Below are 22,591 nucleotides of genomic sequence, written 5' to 3' on the forward strand. Positions count from 1 at the left end.
TTGCTGTACTTGTTCTTCTAGTTGGTAATAGTCATGGGTTTGGAAGGTGCTAAGGGGCCTTGGTGAACTTTTGCACTGTATTTTTGTAGATAGTACACACTGCTGCTACTGTGTATTAGTGCTGGAAACAGAAAATATTGAAGGTGGTGGATGGACCGGGGAGGAAACTGGAGACCTGGTGGAAAGCCAGACAGACACAGGAAAAAATTGCAAACTCTACACAGTCACTCATGACTGCAGAAGTGCCAATCGAGCAGCCACTTTGTCATGTGCAGTGTTGTTATGTATGAGTTTCTTCGGTTACTGGAAGTGCATTCATCCAGGCAAGTGAGGAATATTCCATCACACTCTTGACACGTGCCTTGTAGATAGCGGATAGGCTTTGGGAGCCAGGAAGTGAGTTACTTGCTGCAGGGCTCCGAGCCTCTGGTCTTGTCTTCCAGCCACAGTGGCTAGATCAGTTCAGTTTTTGGTCAATGGTCACCCCCAGGATATTGATAATGGGGTATCTGTTGATGATAATACCATTGAATGTCAAGGCCAGATGGTTAGATTCTCTCTTGTTGGAGGTGGTCATTTGTGACACATGTGTAGTGCAAATGTTACTTACCTCAGCCCAAATCTGGATCTTGTCCAGATCTTTCTGAATATGGATAAAAATGGCTTATGTATCAAAGAAATCACAATTGGTGCTGAACATTGGGCATTCAACAATGAACAACTCCAACCCTGACTTTATGATACATGGAAGGTCACTGATGAAGTAACAAAAGATGATTAGCCCTAGGACATTACTCTGAGGAACTCCTGCAGTGATGTCTCAAGACTGAAGTTGTTAACCTTCAATAATCACACCATCTTCCTTTGTGCCAGGTATGACTACAACCAGCAGACACTGGAGGGTGATCTGTTGGTTGTGGGATCACTTAGCTCTGCCTATTATTTGCTGCTCGTTCTGTTTAGCATGCCAGTAATCTTGTGTTGTAGCTTTAGCAGGTTGACACTTCATTATTAGGTATTCGTGGTGGTGCTCCTGGCATGCTATCCTGCACTCTCCATTGAATCAGGGTTGACCCCCTGGCTTGATAATAATGGTAGAGTCTGGGATATGAGGTTGCAGGTTGTGGCTTAAGACAATTCTGCTACTGCTGATGACCCACAGAGCCTCACGGATGCTAACTGAATTGCTCAATCTGTTTGAAGTGATAATGTCACACAACACAATTGAGGTTATCCTTAATATAAAGACAGGATATCGTCTCCATAATGACTGAATGGTGGGCAGATGCATCTGTGACAATTAGGTGGAGCATGAGCTAAGTTTTCTCCCTCTCATTGGTTCCCTTAGCATCTGATGGACATCCAGTCTAGTGTAATTCCACACGCTTCCCCTTTATTCATTCACAGGATGAGGGCATCACTGGCTATGCAGCAGTTATTGCATATCCCTAATTGCCCAGCGGACAGTTTAGAGTCAATCCCATTGTTGTGGGTCAGGAGTCACATCTAGGACAGACCAGGTAAGGACGGTAGTTTCCATCCCTAAAGGGCATTAGTGAACCAGGCAGGTTTTTCCCCATGGCCGGATTTGAACCCAGGTCCCGAGCACGGGGTCTCCAGCATGGGGCAGCACAGTGGTTAACCCTGCTGCCTCAAAGCGTCAGGGACCTGGGTTCAATTCCAGCCTCGGGCGACTGTCTGTATGGAGTCTGCACATTCTCCCCGTGTCTGTGTGGGTTTCCTCCAGCTGCTCTGATTTCCTCCCAGTTGCCTGTAGTGTTCAGGGATGTGTAGATTAGGTGGGTTATAGGGAGATAGGTCTGGGTGGGATGCTCTGAGGTTCTGTGTGGACTTGTTGGGCTGAAGGGCCTGTTTGCACACAGTAGGGATTCTATGAATTTAGAACATTATTTGGGTCTCATGGAGTAACAGTCCAGCAATAACACCACTAGGCCATTGCCTCCCCCTTGTAGGTTTCAGCCATTTCAAGTAATAGTGTCTATTGAGTTACTCTTGGTGATGGATATTGAAGTCTCCCACTCAGAATACATTCTGTTGTAAGCGATCACATATTTTATATTTTTAAAACTGTAACAGAAGTGGTAGTTAGTCTGCTAGAACTGTAATTCCAGGAGAGTGTTGTGACTTGAAAATCAGGTGTTGCATATCATTGAGCTGTGCAATGCAATGTTGCTTTTCAGAAGTAGCAAGAGGGAGACGCTGAGACTGAGTGCACTGAGAACTTTCAAGTTAAAGAAATTTTGCCTAGCAACAGCTGTTTGGCTGGTTAAACTGCAGAATGCTAAAATGCTATAAATGCCAAGAGCTGCAGTGGAAAAACACCCAGAACCTTCAGATCAAAAGCATTTATCTCGTCCTCTCTCTCCATATGGGGTAAAGACAGAAAATCAATAAAACATAAAAGAAATAAGTTGTACAAGAAAGTTCACCTGATGTTGAATCGAAGAACAAGTGTCAGCCTGCAAGCAGCATATCATCACTGCAACAGGACTGAGGAAAAGAACTTCCCATTTTTGTACTTCTGATCTTTGGAATTTTGTTTGACCTGCTTATACTCCTAGCCACGTAATTTGTGTGAAACCATCTGTCTTAATCATGGATTAAATTCCCACACATGTACATAATCAAAGGGGTATGTTTAAGTGACATAAATTAGAACTCTTTTCATTATTCTTGTTAAATTGCTTTCTGCTGAACAAAACAAACTGGCATGAATTGCTTTTGCCCTGAGTAGCAGTCAGACAGTCAGGAAAACTAGTCATTTTGGTGATCTCCTAGGAATTCTATATATTCTGCAACAGCTTGTGGAACAGTGTGGCATTAGTGATGCATTCTTCTCAGTTACGAATTGACACTGTGCCCTTGCACCCTCATCCACCAATTCATCAGCTGAGGTTGGGGGGTGGGAATGACACATGGTAGTCAGCAGGAGGTTTCCTTGTTTATATTGAGCCTAATGCCATGAAACCTCAATGGGTCCTGAGTCAATGTTAAAGACTCCAAGGAATACTCATTCCTGACTGTACACCACTGCACCACCACATGTAGTGGGTCTGTCCTATTGCTGGGAAAGGACAATACCCAGGGGCGGGATGGTGACACTGGGTCATTGTCTTCTGAGAAAGGGAAGTAAAGCTACAATACTCACCGGTCAATCAACTCATGGCATTCCTGTGGTGTCAGAGTTTGGTTTACTGTAATTACTTCCATGTTACTTGGAAAGAATAGTGTAATTTGTTTTTAATTCACAAAGAGCATAGAAGATTTCAGTAAAATCCTCAATATAGTATTATCAGTTGCTCCGCGCTGGTTTCTGTTAATGAACATGCAAAGACTAACTCAGTATGGTGGATTTCTCAGAAAACTGCATACTTCCTGTATAGGCACCCTTTAAGAACACCCTTTATAGGCAAGTTGTGATATTGCTTTTAGGGGACCAGCATTGATGACATGATTACAAGTATCAGCAATCAAGCATTTGCTATTGCATATTGCACAGTTTTTAAAGCTTTTAGCAGACATGCTGATCCATCAGTAAAAGTGGCTTTTACTTTGTAGGCAATGTATTACATGGTTCAATGAGAAGACTGCACCATAAACCTCACACAAGCGCAGCCAGACCAAAATTCAGAGTGCAAAATTTCCATTTTTGCATTGCCATTTTTATCCTTACACTAATATGTTTTTGCCATTTATGTTTGTCCTCTGTGATGCAATCAAAGCCTTGTTCTTTGACAATATATTTATGATGTTGTTACAAGTAATAGAGGAGACCATCCCCACACAAAACATAGGAATGGTTACTGGTATTACATGTGACTTCACTTAAATATATAAAATTGTGATAGGGCTGGTGAGGCTGGACACAAGGATGATGTTACCTGTGGTGGGCATCTAGAACAAAGGGTCAAGGTCTTAGGATACACCATTTAGGACAGGGATAGGTAGAAATTTCTTCACTCAGAGGGTGGTGAATCTGTTTATTTCTCTACCACTTAAGGGTGTGGTGGCCAAGCCACTAAATATACTTAAGAAAGAATGAGTTGGATTTGAAGACACTAAAGATGTAAAAGGGTATGGCAAGAGAGCAAAAGTATGCTATTGGGATAGTGGATCAGCCATGATCATATTGAATGGTAGAGCAGGCCTCCTGTTTCTATTTTCTCAATTTCTACTGAACCTGCATATGCCTGGTTTTCTCTGCTGTACTTCCAGGACACACTCACAAAGAAACGTCTTAAATGCAGAATTTCCAAGTTTCCATTCATTTACATTGCACAAGAATTTCTTTGGAATTTGGTGGGGCAGGGAAGAATGATGGTAGGAGGTAAAAATAGCTATGCCACAATTAGATTTAAGTATGATTCAACCACAAAAAAAATGGTGGTTGGGGTTGTGGTAGGAGAAAAGATAAGCACTCTCTGTCATTAATGCAAGTACAGAAGGATTGAGGTGAAAGACTTTCACAGCCAGCAGCCATTAGAATTGGAATCCATATTCCTAACTTTTACCCTGATATAGGACAAGTAATTGTTATTACCTGGTCCCAACTGGCTCCTGGGAAATCAAAAAGAACAGAAAAAGCAAGACAGGCCAGATCAAATGAACAGAATAGTTGAATTTCTGTTTGATTGACATACCTACTTCTGGAAAAGATTGGAAACTTTAAAATTTTGACAATGAAAGGGCAACACAGTGGCTCAGTGGTTAGCACTGCTGCCTCATAGCACCAGGGACCCGGGTTCGATTCCGCCCTCGGGCGACTGTCTGTGTGGAGTTTGCACATTCTCCCCGTGTCCATGTGGGTTTCCTCCCACAGTCCAAAGATGTGCAGGCTAGGTGGATTGGCCATGCTAAATTGTTCATAGTGTGGAGGGATGTGTACATTTGGTGGGTTATGGGGGTGAAGGGTTTGGTTGGGATATTCTGAGAGTCAGTGTGGACTTGTTGGGATGAAGGGCCTGTTTCCACATTGTAGGGATTCTATGAAAAGTTAAACACTGGTCACATACATTTTTTTGTTTAGTGTAGACCCTCTGTATTAACACAATATAGCGGAGGATCACGGGTAGCACTGTTTCTATAATATCATTGGTAGTACTCACCATGTAGTTTTCCCCAAATCTAGTTTTCCCCAAATTCAGTTTTGCCTGAGCTGAATGGCAGGTGTGGATGTGAATATGGCTTTGTTTCTTTTTGCTGCTTACCTCTGGTGACGTCATTTATATCATATTTGAACTCATCATTTCCACATTTCCAGGACATATCCTCCACTGAGAAGGACTCGTTTGATCGTAGCATAATAATTTCAATTGCACTTGACTTCAGAAGGGCAATTTGGTCATCCGCAAGCAACTCCCTGCAGATTGAAGAAGTTCTCTCCTTAGTAAATATTTCTGCATTAGCATTTTTGTTGTAAATTAATTTATGATATTTACCCAGTGATGGGTATAATGTCTTCATCATTAGGTCCACATTTCTGCCCCTGAGGGCAGGTGGAGATTCTCTTGACTAGATGGTTCCTATTTCATTTTCCATCCTCTCTGCCCCACTCCTTTTAAAGAAATTATGTGGTTGCTAACTGGTGCAGCACAGGGCTGAAATAGTAGAGTATGGAAAGTGGAGCGGTGGCATTCAAACCCGAAACGTTTGTTTCCACACTTGTAGGTTATTGCTCTAATGTACAGCTTTGCCACAATGCTGGCACCTCTTTTATCATCCCAGTTCATGCCTGTAACAGTGATTTGCTAAAAAGAAAAAGAAGTGCACTGTATAAAAATAACAAGCTTGAAGCACGTATAAAGATAAACATGTGATGTGATATGGAGCCATACAGCCCAGCAAGGTTTCATGACAGTTCCTGTGTTGAGTTCACTCATTTTAGCTGGGGCAGCAGTTGGGGTGCTACAATCATTCAGCATGGGCAGGAGAAAAATATAGTCTTGACTTCCACTGCCAAAAGTGTGTGGGAATAGTGGAGAGGACATGATCAGGCTTAGCCATGATGTTAACACAGTCAATTTCTTTTGTGTTGCCATCTAAGGACAAATACATTTAACTCAGTGAAGAGCTGAAGGGCTGCAAGTAGCAGCAGAACTGTATCCCAGCAAAACTCATGGTCCTCAACAGCAAGTAAGCTTAAAACAAAATTACTATTTGCTCAGTTTTACAGTAGCCAAGAAGCCCAATCAATGCTTAAACCATTTCAATCATGGAAGAGAAGGGAAAAGGAGAGCTCAAGGTGGACAGGAAACAAATAAGAAGATGCTTTTTTTTTGACTGCTCTTACAGTCATCACAATTTATAGTGGCAGTAAAGCAAAGTTTTAATTTGGCGTCAGTTTTTGTAAATATAGGAAGAATATGAATTTTAGTTCAGTTTCCCTGTAATTATCGCTCATCCAGCAAATAACAGTCAATTCTTGCGCTCATTTAATCTCACATGATGCTGTGTGTCAAGTATAGTTCTAAAAGATCAAGCAAGTTATGGTCATTTGCAAAATGCAATTGCGTCCAGTGATTAATGCATAGTTCCACTCTTCCTGACAGTAAAGGGTGAGAAATTGTTTCACTGAAAATTCAAACAAATCAGGTCCCTCTACTGTGCACCATTTTATCAACACCAAACGGTAAGCTTCCCAACAAACAGGATTTAGTTCACATCAATCACGTTGGAGATTGGGACATGTAGTTGCAGGTGATTACAGAGATAGGATTGCATACAGATGCAGTGGTCAAACATGTTGAAGGCTGTGGAGAAGTTGGAAAAATCGGAAGGATAAGGCACTGAGTTTGTTTCCACTGAGATGTTATTGGTGACTTTGTCCAGAGTGTTATAGAGAGTGTGGAATTGACACTAATCTGCAGGAATTGTAAAAGGAGCAAAACAATAAGTGAGCATACAAGAAGCGTAGAATATTTGAGGGCCTTAAACAGGAAAACGCTAAGGTTTGGCAGTGGTTAGAGATGGTGGAAGAGTCAAGCTGGGATTTTTATGGTGCATTTAACACATTTGGAAGGAGACTCTTCTACAACATCAATCGTTGGCAAGGATGGGTTAACTGAGTGATTAAGGGTTGGGTTAGTCAGGAGTCAAGGGGCAGGAGCTGGATGTCATGGAGAAGATGAGTGGTAGAGGGACACTAGAAGAGAAACTACAGGTTCAAGGTAGAGGAGGGGAAGAGTTTGAAGACAAAAGAAATCAATGAACTCTTCACAGTTGGCATTAATGATGAGAGTGGATCAGAACCAGAATAGAGGTTGTTTATGACAAAAGAAGTCCAGGATGATTCCAAAGATTAAGATAATCAGTACAGAGGAGAGTTTCACCTCAGTGATTAGGTTGGAGTTGAACCAAATCCCAGAGATGAAATAAATAAATAATTGCAATGCCTTATCACCACAAATGAAGTTGCAATTGTAGCAGCCAATTTGTGCACGAATATGTCACAAAAATAGTAAATGAGACAAATTACCAGTAAAATTAGCCTTGGATGGTACTGGCACAGGGAACTGGTTTAACCAGGGCAAAAAAGAAGTGTTCTTTTAGCAATGGTGCTATGAGATTCAGAGCTAGAAATACTGCTTTTTCTGAGATCAATACTTGGATATTGGAACACAGTAAAATTACAAAATTTGCCCATGATATAAAACTCGGAGAAGTGGCAAATGGCCTCTGAGTAATGCAATGAAGAATCAGACAAAGTTGCACGTTTACGTTCTGAGTGGGACTGAGACCCATAACCTTGTGACTCAAAGGCATGAGTGCTAACTGGCTCAGCTAAACTGGCGTTTAAGTAAAGAAATATGAAATGAGTGTGTGTTGATCTAATGTGGTGTTAAATTATCTCTCCCTGACAACTCCTTGCCTATTCTTTATACTGAAAGATGGAAAGCATTCCAAAATAGCACTTTTCATGATCACTGATGTCTCAAAGCACTTTACAGCCAACGAAGTACATTTGAAGTGCAATCACTGATGTAATAGGGAAATGCAACAGACAATTTGCGCACAGCAAACTTTCATACACAACAAAGTGATAACATTCAGGTATCCTGATCTTTGAGACGTTGATTCAGAGATAAATATTAGCCAAGGCACTTCTTCAAAATATTGTCATTATATCTTTTACAACTGCAAGCAGACAGATAGGGCTTTAGTTTACATGTGAAAAAGATGGCATCTCTGCAGTACTCACAGTACTGTACTGGAGTGTAAGTCTTAAGTCTTGCTTTGTCTCAATTGTCTTAATGACTTTTGGTTCCTTCCCATCACCTACTCACCTATGCACACCCATAGCTCTGTAACCCATAGACACTGCCTGCAAGTGTGAATAATAGACCTGTCAAACACTTCACACACTTCTCAGTCTTGTGCAAATAAACACACACATTGACAAAACAGATCACGTGAAGAATAATTTATTATGACTACTTAAAATATGTCAATCTGGCAAATCAACAGCTCTCTCCAGTTGTCAAGCAAAACCCCACACTGGGATGATAGTTTTGAGAGTCTAGGCTCTCAGCCAAGCATACATAATGAAGGCATCCAGTCCTACTGTAAGGGACTACATATCTTTCTTTTTTGGACTATAAACTGAAATGGAAGTCAGACTGCTATATAGGTGAAATACCAGGAGTGCTTTGCAATTTCAGAAATTCAAGTGATGCATAGTTTTAGCTGTGTAAAACTATGTTACTTTTCAAAGCAGTGAGGAGAGATACTTGGACTGCAGGTGTCACTGGAGTTATAGAAAACTGACTGTTGACAGACTTTGGATTGGTTCAACTGCAGTTTGCGCTTGTTGTATAATTCATGATCTGTAACAGACATCCAGAATCAGCAAATTGAAAAAAAAACTTCTCTCAGAGTAAGTAAAAAGGTAAATTAAAAACTCAAGAAACTTATAGAATTCTACTACAAGTAAAGACCTAGGTCCATCACATCAACTACTGAAGTGATGAATTATCATCACTTTATAGACAAAAGGAACAGAGAGATAATTTAACCCAGCTTTGTGATCGGAACTTTTGATCTTCAGAATTTTGTTTTACCTGTCTACATTAGCATCCATAATATTTTGTCAAATTATCTATCTATCTGTCTTACCCATGATGTAATGTATGTGGTGTTTTCAATTGTTTAAATCACATTATAGATTTGTAATCCTTTCTCTTCTCTCCCATTTGTTAAGTGAAGCGTTATAATAAAAAGAGTCACTTTCTGTTAATCTTGAAACCTGGCATGATTTTCTGTTCAGGACAGCAGTCAGTCTGGAAAACTGGTCAATTTGGTGGTTTAAATGAGTATTGACACATTCGTAACACGTTGTAGAACAGTAGGGCTTATGAGCAAACTCTTCCCAGTTAAGTTGCGATACCGAAAGAAGTCTGTGCTCATTGCAAAATCTCATTGAAAAGAAGACCTTTTGCAAGCATGGGCTCGTTAAACAAACCATTTCATTCTGCTACAGTGCATATGAAGATGCTGTTGTTAGTTCAAAAAGGCACTCACCTATCAAGCTCAGTGTCAGTATGACACTAAGAATGTAGGTTGTCCATTCTAACAACTGGCTAATCGAATGAAACAGCTTGTTCCTTTGACTGTTCGTACAAAACAGAGAACAGTCCATACTCAACCAGCTCATGCTTGCAAATCTAAATTAAAAATATATCTAACTTATTGAATATCAGATACATTAAGGACATTTAAGCGACTCTTAGATAGGTACATGGATGATAGTAAAATGTAGGGTAGCTTGATCTTACAGCAGGAAAATAGGTTGGCACAACATCATAAGCCAAAGGGCTGTGCTGTGCTGTATTGTTTCATGTTCTATGTAATACCACTATGGGGAAGGACTTGCTGAATAATCCTGAATGTGCTAATTGTTACATTAATAACCAATTCGAGATAATCAGTTGAGCTTGCAACATGGTTCATTTACATCTATTGGAGTGATATCCATTCATATGCAGGGACCTGTCCTCCGCAAACGAAAAGTATTGGTTCAAGCCTTCCACCTTTGTATGTTACCCAAGGTTATAGGGAGGCTACTGTACCTCATTGCTTTATTTAGATATTTTCAAATCAACCTGTTTAGAGACATTACAACACACCTCCGCAGCAGGTGGGACTTGAACAGAGGCCTTCTACCACAGAGGTAGGGACACTACCAATGTGCCACAAGAACCCCTCCATTGCTTTTTCTATGGCAATTCTTCACCCAGTCCACTTGCCAACCAAACAGCACATTTTCCTCCTCTAACAGAAACTGTTGAAACTTGGCCTTCTCTCATTTGTCCTGATGAGTGCTAAGAAAAAGCTTTGGCAACACATCCCTTTTCAACAATATTTAATCAGTTGTTTGGATTACTTATGGTATCTGATCACTAATTTTACTAGGCCAAAGGGCCTGTTCCTGTGCTGTACTATCCCAAAATCCTGAAATCACTTGCAATCACTGCAGCTTCTAGCTTGTTATTATTACATTTTTAAAAAAATTAATATATCTTTTTTGATCCAAAATTGACCTCATATTTACCTTTGTTAAAATTCACCTGCTACTCTCTTAATCCATCAGTGTCACCATGTAATCTTACGATGCTGCCTATTCTGCTTAAAATGCCATCAACTTTCCAAAGTTCTCTTGATTTGGAAAACATTCCTTTAAATTGGAAAATAGCAGAGACATATGAGCAATTTAAGAAAGATGAGAAAAGGAAACAAGGGAATTATGGACTATTTAGCCTACCATCTGTTGGAAAATTGCTAGAGTCTAGAATTAGGGATAAAACAGCTTTGGATTTTTGAGACAATCAGAGAGAGCCAGCATGAATTTGTAAATGGTAGGTCATGTCTGACAAATGTGACTGATTGAAGAATTAATGGGCATGGAATTATCTATGGATATCATTTATATGGACTTTAAGAAGGTGAAGTTGTAGACTTGCTCTCCGAGCCGGTGCGTTTGTTGCAGACGCTTTCTCACCGTGCCGGGTAACACCGTCAGTGCGTCTCCGGTGAAGTGTTGGTGTTCTGTCCCACTTGTTATCTATATGCCTCGGTTTGCTGGGGTGCTTGGTAATACTTCCGGTTCTGTTTCTCAGGGGTTTGTATATCGGGTCCAGGTCAGTGTGCTTGTTGATGGAATTCCAGTTGGAATGTCAGGCCTCCAGGAATTCCCTGGCATGTCTCTGTTTGGCCTGTGCAATTAGGGATGTGTTGTCCCAGTCAAATCTGTGTCCTTCGTTGTCAGTGCGTATTGAGACCAGTGAGAATTGGTTGTGTCTCTCGGTGGCGAGTTGGTGTTTGTGTATTCTTGTTGTCAGTTTTTTTCCAGTTTGGCCTATGGAATGTTTCTCACAGTCCGTGCATGGTATTTTGTATATTACGTTAGTTTTAGTGGTTGTGGGTCTGGGGCCCTTTACGTTTGTCAGTAGCTGTCGCAGGGTGTTTGTGGGTTTGTGGGGTACCGTGATACCTAGGGGTCTGAGTAATCTTGTGGTCATTGCTGATATGTCTCTGATGTATGGTTGGGTGACCAGTGTGTCTGGTCATGTTGTGTCTTCCTATTGTGGTCTGTCACAGAGGTAATGGTGGATTGTGCTTTTTGGGTATTCATTCCTTTTAAAAACTCCTGGTCTGCTTTGTGCAATTCCAGGTTGCTGCAGTTTGTTATGGCTCATGAAGTATCTAGTCCATATATGTGGTCTTTCTCTATATGCAAGTCTGGAATTCCCCGTTGTTCATATGTTCTGCTGTTATGTCTAGGAAGGGTAGTCAGTTGTTGTTCTCTTCTTCTTTTGTGAATTTTATTCCAGTGAGGATGTTATTTATGTCTGTGGGGTTCTTCTTGTCTTGTGCATTTAATAATCACAAAGGTGTCATCTACGTATCGGACCCGGAGTTTGGGTTGTATAGTGGGGAGCACTGCCCATCCTAACCTGAGCATTCCTGCTTCTGCCATCAGTCCTGATAGGGGGATCCCATTGGTGTTCCATTGATTTGTTTGAATATGTGGGTGGTGAAGGGGACATTGGTTGTGAGGCACCGATCCAGCAGGTTCAGGGGGCTGTCCTTGTTGATGCTTTTGGTGTCATGGGCTGCCTGCCTTCCTGATCCATCCTGCAGTGTGGCAATTGTCTCTTTGGCTCGGTCCATGTTTATGGATGTAAATAGTGATGTTACATTGAAAAGTATCATTGTCTCATCTTCTATCCTAGTGTCCTGATAATTTTGAGGAATTCTTGGAAGGAATGGATGGAGTGGGTAGTGTCGTCAACTAAGTATTTCACTTTCCGTTGGAATTCCTTGACCAGCCTATATGCTGGCAACAGTATGTACCATCTACAAAATACACTGCAGAAGTTCACCAAATCTTCTCAAACTTTACATTTTAAGAAGGCCTTTGATAAAAGTCTCCTGAAGCTGAAGTTGAACCTTGTGGAACTGAAGCTATATTACAGACTTGGTAGAAAATTGGATCAGTAGTAGGAGACCAGAGTAGAAATAATAGAAATGCATCTGAATTCACAGAATGTGACTACCGGTGTCCTACAAGGATCTGTTTTGGGGCTTCAACTATTCACTGTGTTCATCAGTAACTTAGATGATGGCATTGAAAGCCACATATCCAAATTTGCTGATGACATGACAAAGACAAGTGGTGTAAGTTAGCAGAAAGGAAGCATGAAATTAGAAAGATGCTGGGACCCCAACTATTCACAATGTTAATGATTTGGATGAGGGAACAAAATGTAACATCTTCAAGTTTGCAGATGACACCAAGTTGGGTGGGAGGGGGTGTGGTGAACTGTGACGAGGATGCAGAGATCCTTCAGCATGATTTCGGCAGGTTCGGTGAGTGCAGATGCAGTATAATTTGGATAAATGTGAGGTTATTCACTTTAGAGGCAGAAACAAGAAGGCAGATCACTACCCGATTGGCTGTAAATTGGGAGAGAGGAGTGTGCAGTGGGACCAGTCACTGAAGATAAGCATGCAGGTGCAGCAGGTGGTAAAGAAGGCAAATGGTATGGTGGCCTTCATTGCAAGAGGTTTCGAGTACAGGAGCAGGGATGTGTTGTTGCAATTATACAAGGCCTTGGTGAGGCCACACCTGGAGTACATTGTGCAGTTTTGGTCTGCTTTTCTGATGACGAGTTCTCTTGCTCTCAAGGGAGTGCAGTGAAGGTTTACCAGGCTGATTCCGGGGATGGTGGGTCTAATGTATGAGAGAGATTGACTAGGTTAGGATTGTTTTAGGGCTGGACAGGGTAGATGCAGGGAGGATGCTCCTGATGGTAGGTGTGTCCAGAACCAGGGGTCACAGTATGAGGATTTGGGATGGACGATTTAGGACACAGATGAGGAGACATTTCTTCACCTAAAGAGTAGTGAGCCTGTGGAATTCATTACCACAGGAAGTCATTGTTGCCAAAACACTGAATGTATTCAAGAGGCGGCTAGATACAGCACTTGGGGCGAATGGGATCGAAGGTTATGGGGAGAAAACAGGATGAGGCTGTTGAATTAGACAATCAGACATGATCATGAAGAATAGCAGAGAAGGCTCAAAGTGCTGAATGGCCTTCTCCTGCTCCTATCTTCTATGTTTTTATGCAAGATATTGATAGATGAATAGGTAAAACAGTTGCAAATGTATTTTATAGGAAAATGTAAGGTCATGTACCATGGATCCAAGGAGGATTGAAAAGAACGCTTCAAAAAGACCATATCTTTTTATTCTCCTGTATTTTTGATTCTGAATTGAAATGGGAAAAGGATTGTTTTTAAAACAAAGGACTGTGGAAATGATTTCCGTAGTTTTTAAAAAGCAGGCTACTAACACTCATGGCAAGCGCTGTTTACACTGCTGGAGTCAGGCTGTGCGTACAAAGGTAGATTCAGCCAGCAACAAGTAGCTGATTGGTCTGTGAAGTGGTGAGCAGGTTTTGATGCCTGCTGCCCGCCAACAACTATGTTGCTGGCTCCCAGGTAGCTGAACAGTTTGGGGCTATGAAAATTGTGGTTAGAAATTACATTAGATTAGACTAGATTCCCTACAGTGTGGGAACAGGCCCTTTGGCCCAACTAGTCCACACTGCCCCTTGGAGCATCCCACTCAGACCGATCCCCCTATAACCCACATACCCCTGAACACTACGGGCAATTTAGCATGACCAATCCATGTAACCTGCACATCTTTGGACTGTGGGAGGAAACTGGAGCACCCGGTAGAAACCCACACAGACATGGGGAGAATGTGCAAACTCAGCACAGACAGTTGCCTGAGGCTCGAATCGAACCCGGGTCCCTGGCGCTCTGAGGCTGCAGCGCTAACCACTGAGTCACTGGGCCGGACCAAAATGATTGACCTTGGGAAAGGAAAGAGCTATGGTTCTCTTTGAAGCAAAGAGACCTCAAGCCTGAAGAAAGGCAGCTTATACAAAATTGCCCAGCATCCATAGATGTGTAAGTTAGGTGGATTAGCCACTGGAAATTCAGGGCTACAGGGAAAGGGTAGGGGGTGAATCTGGGTGGGATGCTCTTCAGAGAGTTGGTGTGGACTTGTTTGGGCCGAATGGCCTGTTACCACACAGTGGGGATTCTATGACTTCCCCTCATCATCTGCTGTAAGCTGTGACTATTTATAGACGTAAGTGTGAACCAGTTGCTCTGTGCCTCCTGCTAACAAGCAAAATTACCTTGTGAAGGTACGCTGACGAGTAGCAAGCCAAAAGGATCAACTCAATAACCACTGTGGTCAGGGTCCACTGAACAGCCTTCCAATGTTTTCCTCAATCCATAACAATTGCTTAGTTTTGAAGGTCTGCTGTTATGTGTGTGTAGGGAGAGTTTTATAAGTGGATTAGAATTTTAAATGGTAGAGTTATACATCAAGAGCTCATAACTGTTTATCTGTATTTCAAGTCATAGAGCTGCACTCCATGGAAACAGACCCTTCAGTCCATCTTGTCCATGCCAAGCAGATACTCTAAATTAATCTAGTCCCATTTGCCAGCATCTGGCCCATATCCCTCTAAACCCTTCCTACTCATGTACCCATCCAGATGCCTTTTAAATGTTGTAATTGTACCAGTTTGCACCACTTCCTCTGGCAGCTCATTCCATACATGCACCACCCTCTGTGTGAAAAAAGTTGCCCCTTAGGTCCCTTTTAAATCTTTCCTCTCTGACCTTAAACCTGTGTGCCTCTAGTTTTGGACTCCCCCACCCTGGGGGAAAAGACCTTGCTTATTTACCCTATCCATGTCCCTCATGATTTTATAAACCTCAATAAGGTCACCTCTCAGCCTCTGATGCCCCAGGGAAAATGTCCCAATCTATTCACCCTCTCCCTTTAGCTCAAACCCTCCAACCCTGGCAACATCCTTGTAAATCTTTTCTGAACTCTTTCAGTTTCACAACATCTTTTCTCTCATAGGGAGACCAGAATTGCACGCAGTATTCCAAAAGTGCCTAACCAATGTCCTGTACAGCTGCAACATGGCCTTCTAACTCTTATACTCAATGCATTGACTAATAAAGGCAAGCAAATGCTTTCCTCACTATTCCAACGACCTGTGACTCCACTTTCAAGGAACTATGAACCTGCACTCCTGGGTCTTTTTGTTCAGCAACACTCCCAGGACCTCACCATTAAGTTTATAAGTCCTGCCCTGATTTGCCTTTACAAAATGCAGCATCTCACATTTGTCTAAATAAAACTCCATCCGGCACTCCTCGGCCCACTGGCCCATCTGATCAAGATCCCGTTGTACTCTGAGGTAATCTTCTTCACTGTCTACTACACCTCCAGTTTTAGCGTCATCTACAAACTTACTGACCATACCTCCTGTGTTCATACCCTAATCATTTGTATGAATTATGAAAAGCAGTGGAACCAGCGCCAATCCTTGTGGCATGCTGCTGGTCACAGGTCTCCAGTTTGAAAAGCAACCCTCCACCATCACCCTCTGTTCTGTACCTTTGACCCAGTCCTGTATCAAAATGGCTAGTTCTCCCTGTATTTCATGTGATCTAACCTTGCTAACCAATCCAGCAAGAAGGGGCCTTGTTGATGGAAAATATTCAGCCTGGAGTCTGGTTGCTAGTGGTGTGCCACAAGGATCTGTTTTGGGGCCACTATGATTTGGACGCAGGCATAGGTGGATGGGTTAGTAAGTTTGCAGGTGACACTAAAGTCGGTGGAGTGGTGGACAGTGTGGGAGAATGTTGCAGGTTCTAGGGAGACTTGGATAAACTGCAGAATTGGGCTGAAAAGTGGCAAATGGAGTTCAATGCGGATAAATGTGAGGTGATTCACCCTGGTAAGAATAATAGGAAGGCAAAATATTGGGTCAATGGAAAGATTCTTGGTAGTGTTGCTGTGCAGAGGGATCCTGGTGTCCATGTGCGTAGATCCCTGAAAGTTGCCACCCAGGTTGATAGTGCTGTTAAGAAGGCTTACGGTGTGTTAGGTTTTATTGGTAGAGGGATTGAGTTCTGGAGCAGTGATGTCATGCTGCAACTGTACAAAACGCTAGTGCAGCCTCACTTGGAATATTGCATAAAGTTTGGTCGCCCCATTGCAGGAAGGATGTGGAAGCATTGGAAAAGGTACAGAGGAGATTTACCAGGATATTGCCTGGTCTGGAGCGAAGGCCTTATGCAGAAAGGCTGAGGGATTAGATAGGGTGGACAGTGAGAGTCTTTTTCTGAGGATGTTGACGTCAGCTTGTACGAGGGGGCATAGCTACATATGAGGGGTGATAGATTTATGACAGATGTCAGAGGCAGGTTCTTTATTCCGAGAGTGGTAAGGGCGTGGAACACCCTGCCTGCCAATGTAGTTAACTCATGTAGTTAACATGGATAAGCATATGGATGATGATGGGTTAGTGTAGGGGGAGGGGCTTAGATTAGTTTACAGGTCGGCGCAACATCGAGGGCCTGTTCTGTGCTGTATTGTTCCATGTTCTATGAATGCCTTATTGAAATACATATAAATTATGTCCACTGCTCTGCCCTCATTAATCCTCTTTGTTACTTCTTCAAAAAACTCAATCAAGTTAGTGAGACACGATTTCCGATACACAAAGCCATGTTGATTATCCCTAAACAGTCCTTGCTTTTCCAAATACATGTAAATCCTGTCCCTCAGGATTCCCCTCCAACAACTTGCCCATCACTGATGTCAGGCTCACCAGTCTGGATTTCCTTGGCTTTTCCTTACCACCTTTAAATAATGGCACCACATTAGCCAATCTCCAGTCTCCTGACACCTGACCTGTGGCTATTGGTGATACAAATATCTCAGCAAAGGGCCCCATAATCACTTTCCTAGCTTCCCACAGGGTTCTAGAGTGCACCTGATCAGGTCCCAGTGCTTTATCCACGTTTCTACATTTGAAAATGTCCAGCATCTTCTCCTCTGTAATACAGACATTTTTCAAGATGTCGCTATTTATTTCCCCATGTTTTCTATTTTCCATATCCTTCTCCACAGTAAACGCTGATGAAAACTTGTTTAGTATCTCCATTAGAATCTATTTGTTGTAATAAATAGCAATTTCTTTTTAAGTACAGAAAACCTGGGCCATGTTATCTGTTAACCTCGGTGTAAAAGCCAAGATAAATTTGGGAAATTTGCCTGCTTTTATAAAATCTTTAACTGTTGTGATGACTCCAGGAATCGCGGATCTTGATTTTCACTGTGCTACCCCAGTGAGGGGTGACAAGTTTGAAAATAGTGGAAAACCAGACATCGTGGAGGCACCAAGGGAATTGGGTATACAGATTGTTAAAATGTCACAAACATATACAGAAAATAATCAGTAAGATTGATTTTAGTTGATAGATCCGCACATAGAAGCTTTCAAAAGTTGTTCTGGAATTCCACTTAAACTACATTTGGAGACATTCAATAAAAGCCAAAAGAACTAGTGATGCTGGAAATCAGAAACAAAAACAGAAGTTGCCACAAAAGCTCAGCAGGTTTGGCACCACCTGTGGAGAGAAATCAGATTTAACGTTTCGGGTCCAGTGACCCTTCCTCAGAACTGATGGTAGCTAGGAAAATATCAGTTTATATGCAGAGCATAGGGTAAGGGGAGGGGTAAGGAGTAAACGATAGGTGAGGATAGAGCCGAAAGAGAGAGAAGAGCAGATGGACAAAGGAAGGATAACGATCTGGCTGGGAGGGTGAATAGCTATGAATCAGGACTGTTAGCAGCTAACAATGTAATAAAATGTGAGGCTGGATGAACACAGCAGGCCAAGCAGCATCTCAGGAGCACAAAAGCTGACGTTTCGGGCCTTGACCCTTCATCAGAGAGGGGGATGGGGGGAGGGAACTGGAATAAATAGGGAGAGAGGGGGAGGCGGACCGAAGATGGAGAGTAAAGAAGATAGGTGGAGAGGGTGTAGGTGGGGAGGTAGGGAGGGGATAGGTCAGTCCAGGGAAGACGGACAGGTCAAGGAGGTGGGATGAGGTTAGTAGGTAGCTGGGGGTGCGGCTTGGGGTGGGAGGAAGGGATGGGTGAGAGGAAGAACCGGTTAGGGAGGCAGAGACAGGTTGGACTGGTTTTGGGATGCAGTGGGTGGGGGGGAAGAGCTGGGCTGGTTGTGTGGTGCAGTGGGGGGAGGGGATGAACTGGGCTGGTTTAGGGATGCAGTAGCGGAAGGGGAGATTTTGAAACTGGTGAAGTCCACATTGATACCATATGGCTGCAGGGTTCCCAAGCGGAATATGAGTTGCTGTTCCTGCAACCTTCGGGTGGCATCATTGTGGCAGTGCAGGAGGCCCATGATGGACATGTCATCAAGAGAATGGGAGGGGGAGTGGAAATGGTTTGCGACTGGGAGGTGCAGTTGTTTTTTGCGAACTGAGCGGAGGTGTTCTGCAAAGCGGTCCCCAAGCCTCCGCTTGGTTTCCCCAATGTAGAGGAAGCCGCACCGGGTACAGTGGATGCAGTATACCACATTGGCAGATGTGCAGGTGAACCTCTGCTTAATGTGGAATGTCATCTTGGGGCCTGGGATGGGGGTGAGGGAGGAGGTGTGGGGACAAGTGTAGCATTTCCTGCGGTTGCAGGGGAAGGTGCCGGGTGTGGTGGGGTTGGAGGGCAGTGTGGAGCGAACGGACCCTCCTCAGCAGCTAACAATGTGTTGTGTGTAATAGCACTCTACATAATAACAAGCCTGGTGTGTGGGGGGGGTTGGGGTAAGGACACCGGATAGCTCAAGCCTAAAGTTCTTGAACTCGATTTTGAGTCCAAAAGGCTTCAGGATCTCCCAAGCAGAAAATGAGGTATTGCTCTGCCAGCTTGCACTGAGCTTCGCTGGAACACTGCAGCAAGTCAGAGATGGGGATGCTGGCCAGGGAACAGGGTGGTGTGTTAAAGTGGTAGGCAACTGAAAGCTCAGGGTCTTTCTGGTGGACAAAATACAAAGAAATAAAGAAACCTACAGCACAGGAACAGGCCCTTCGGCCCTCCAAGCCTGCACCGATCAAGATCCTCTGTCTAACCTGTCATCTATTTTCTAACGGTCTGTGTCCATTTGCTCCCTGCCCATCCATGTACCTGCCCAAATATATCTTAAAAGACGCTAACATGTCTGTGTCTACCACCTCCGCTGGCAACGCGTTCCAGGCGCCCACCACCCTCTGTGGAAAGAACTTCCCACGCATATCTCCCTTAAACTTTCCTCCGTTCACTTTGAACTCATGACCCCTAGTAATTGAGTCCCCGACTCTGGGAAAAAGGTTTTTGCTACCCACCGTGTCTATACCCCTCATGATATTGTAGACCTCAATCAGGTCCCCCCTCAATCTCCGTCTTTCTAATGAAAATAATCCTAATCTATTCAACTTCTCTTCATAGCTAGCACCCTCCATACCAGGCAACATCCTGGTGAACCTCCTCTGCACCCTCTTCAAAGCATCCACATCCTTTTGGTAATGTGGCGACCAGAACTGTACACAGTACTCCAAATGTGGCCAAACCAAAGGCCTATACAACTGCAACATGACCTGCCAACTCTTGTACTCAATACCCCACCTGATGAAGGAAAGCATGCCGTATGCCTTCTTGACCACCCTATTGACCTGCGTTGCCACCTTCAGGGAACAATGGACCTGAACACCCAGATCTCTCTGTTCATCAATTTTCCCCAGGACTTTTCCATTTACTGTATAGTTCGCCCTTGAATTTGATCTTCCAAAATGCATCACCTCGCATTTGCCTGGATTGAACTCCATCTGCCATTTATCCGCCCAACTCTCCAGTCTATCTATATTCTGCTGTAATCTCTGACAGTCCCCTTCACTATCAGCTACTCCACCAATCTTAGTGTCATCAGCAAACTTGCTGATCAGACCACCTACACCTTCCTCCAGATCATTTACATATATCACAAATGTCAGTGTTCTGCAAGGCAGTCACCCAATCTACACTTCGTTTCCGCAATGTAGAGGAGACCAGGGCGGCACGGTGGCTCAGTGGTTCGCACTGCAGCCTCACAGCTCCAGGGACCCAGGTTCAATTCCAGACTCGGGCGACTGCCTGTGTGGAGTTTGCACATTCTCCCTGTGTCTGCGTGGGTTTCCTCCGACTGCTCCGGTTTCCCCCTACAGTCCAAAGATGTGCAGACTAGGTGGATTGGCCATGGGAAATTGTCAGTAGTGTTCAGGGGTGTGTGGATTATAGGTGAAGGGGTCTGGATGGGATGCTTCAAGCGGCAGTGTGGGCTTGTTGGGCCAAATGGCCTGTTTCCACACTGTAGGGAATCTAATCTAATCTTAACAAACCACATTGTGAGCAACAAATGCAGCAGGCCAGATTGTGTCAAGTGCACGTAAAGCGCTGTTTCACCTGGAAGGTGCGTTTGGGCCCTCAGACACTGAGGAGGGAGGAAGTAACCGGGCAGGTGTTACACCATCTGCAGTTGCAGGGGAAGGTGCCATAGACTGTGTCACACACACACACCTTCCTACACACACGCACACACACACACACATACTTTCCTACACACACAAACGCACTCTCCTACACACACACACACTTTCCTACACACACATTCCGACACACACACACACACACACATCCTAAACACACACACACACACACACACACACACACTTTCCAACACACACACACGCACCTATTTTCCTACACACACACATTCCTACACACACACTTTGCTACACACACACGAACCCACGTTCCTACACACACACACACACACACACACACACACACTTTTGTACACACACACATTCCTACACACACACACATTCCGACATACACACACACATTTCTAAACACACACACACACGCACACACACATACACTTCCCCCCCACATACACATGCTTTCCTACACACACGCACACCCATTTTCCTACACACACAGAAACACACTTTCCTACACACACACCCCCACTTTCATACACACACGCACCCACTTTCCAACACACACACACACGCACCCACTTTCCTACACACACACGCACTTTCCTACGCACATGCACTGTCCTACACACAAACACACACACACACACACACACGCTTTCCTACACACAAAAACACACACCCACTTTCCTACACACACCCATTTTCCTACACAAACACCCATTTTCCTACACACACACACACACTCACAGACACACTTTCCTACGCCCACACCCCCACTTTCCTACACACACACACACACACACACACACACACACTTTCCTAGACAGACACATGCACTTTCCTACACACACACTTTCCTACACACACACACTCACCTACGCGCACACACACACACTTTCCGATACACACACACACTTTCCAACACACACACACACACGTTCCTACACACACACACAGACACACTTTCCCACACACACACCCACTTTCCAACACACACACACACTTTCCTACACACACCCACTTCCCTACACACACACACATCCTCACTTTCCCACACACACACCCACTTTCCAACACACACACACACCCACTTTCCCACAAACACACACCCACTTTCCAACACACACACACACCCACTTTCCTACACACACCCACTTCCCTACACACACACACATCCCCACTTTCCCACACACACACGCACTTTCCTACACCCACACTTTCCCACACACACACACACTTACCTGCACACACAGACACTTTCCTACACACACACACACACACACACATTCCTACACACACAAACTCTCCTACGCACACACACACGCACTTTCTGACACACACACACTTTCCAACACACACACACACACGTTCCTACACACACACACACAGACACACTTTCCTACACACACACACTCACAGACACACACTTTCCTACAGACACACACTTTCCTACACACACGCACACACAACCACTTTCCAACACACACACACACACACACTTTCCTACACACACACACACACTCACAGACACACACTTTCCTACGCCCACACCCCCACTTTCCTACACAAACACACACACACACACACACACACTTTCCTAGACAGACACATGCACTTTCCGACACACACACTTTTTTATACACACAC

At 43.7% G+C, this 22,591-nt stretch overlaps 1 protein-coding gene across 1 annotated transcript in view; it reads right to left on the minus strand.

Moving 5' to 3' along the window:
• The window catches only part of LOC125448232 (vitamin D3 receptor B-like), a 380,711-nt gene that overhangs the window by 45,061 nt on the left and 313,059 nt on the right, over nucleotides 1–22,591 (minus strand). The window contains exon 9 of the mRNA XM_059643431.1: nucleotides 5,229–5,380. Within this exon, the coding sequence (XP_059499414.1) occupies nucleotides 5,229–5,380 (152 nt within the window). The remainder of the gene's footprint in view (nucleotides 1–5,228; nucleotides 5,381–22,591) is intronic.

Source organism: Stegostoma tigrinum, chromosome X (assembly GCF_030684315.1).
Source record: "Stegostoma tigrinum isolate sSteTig4 chromosome X, sSteTig4.hap1, whole genome shotgun sequence".
Lineage (NCBI taxonomy): Eukaryota > Metazoa > Chordata > Chondrichthyes > Orectolobiformes > Stegostomatidae > Stegostoma > Stegostoma tigrinum.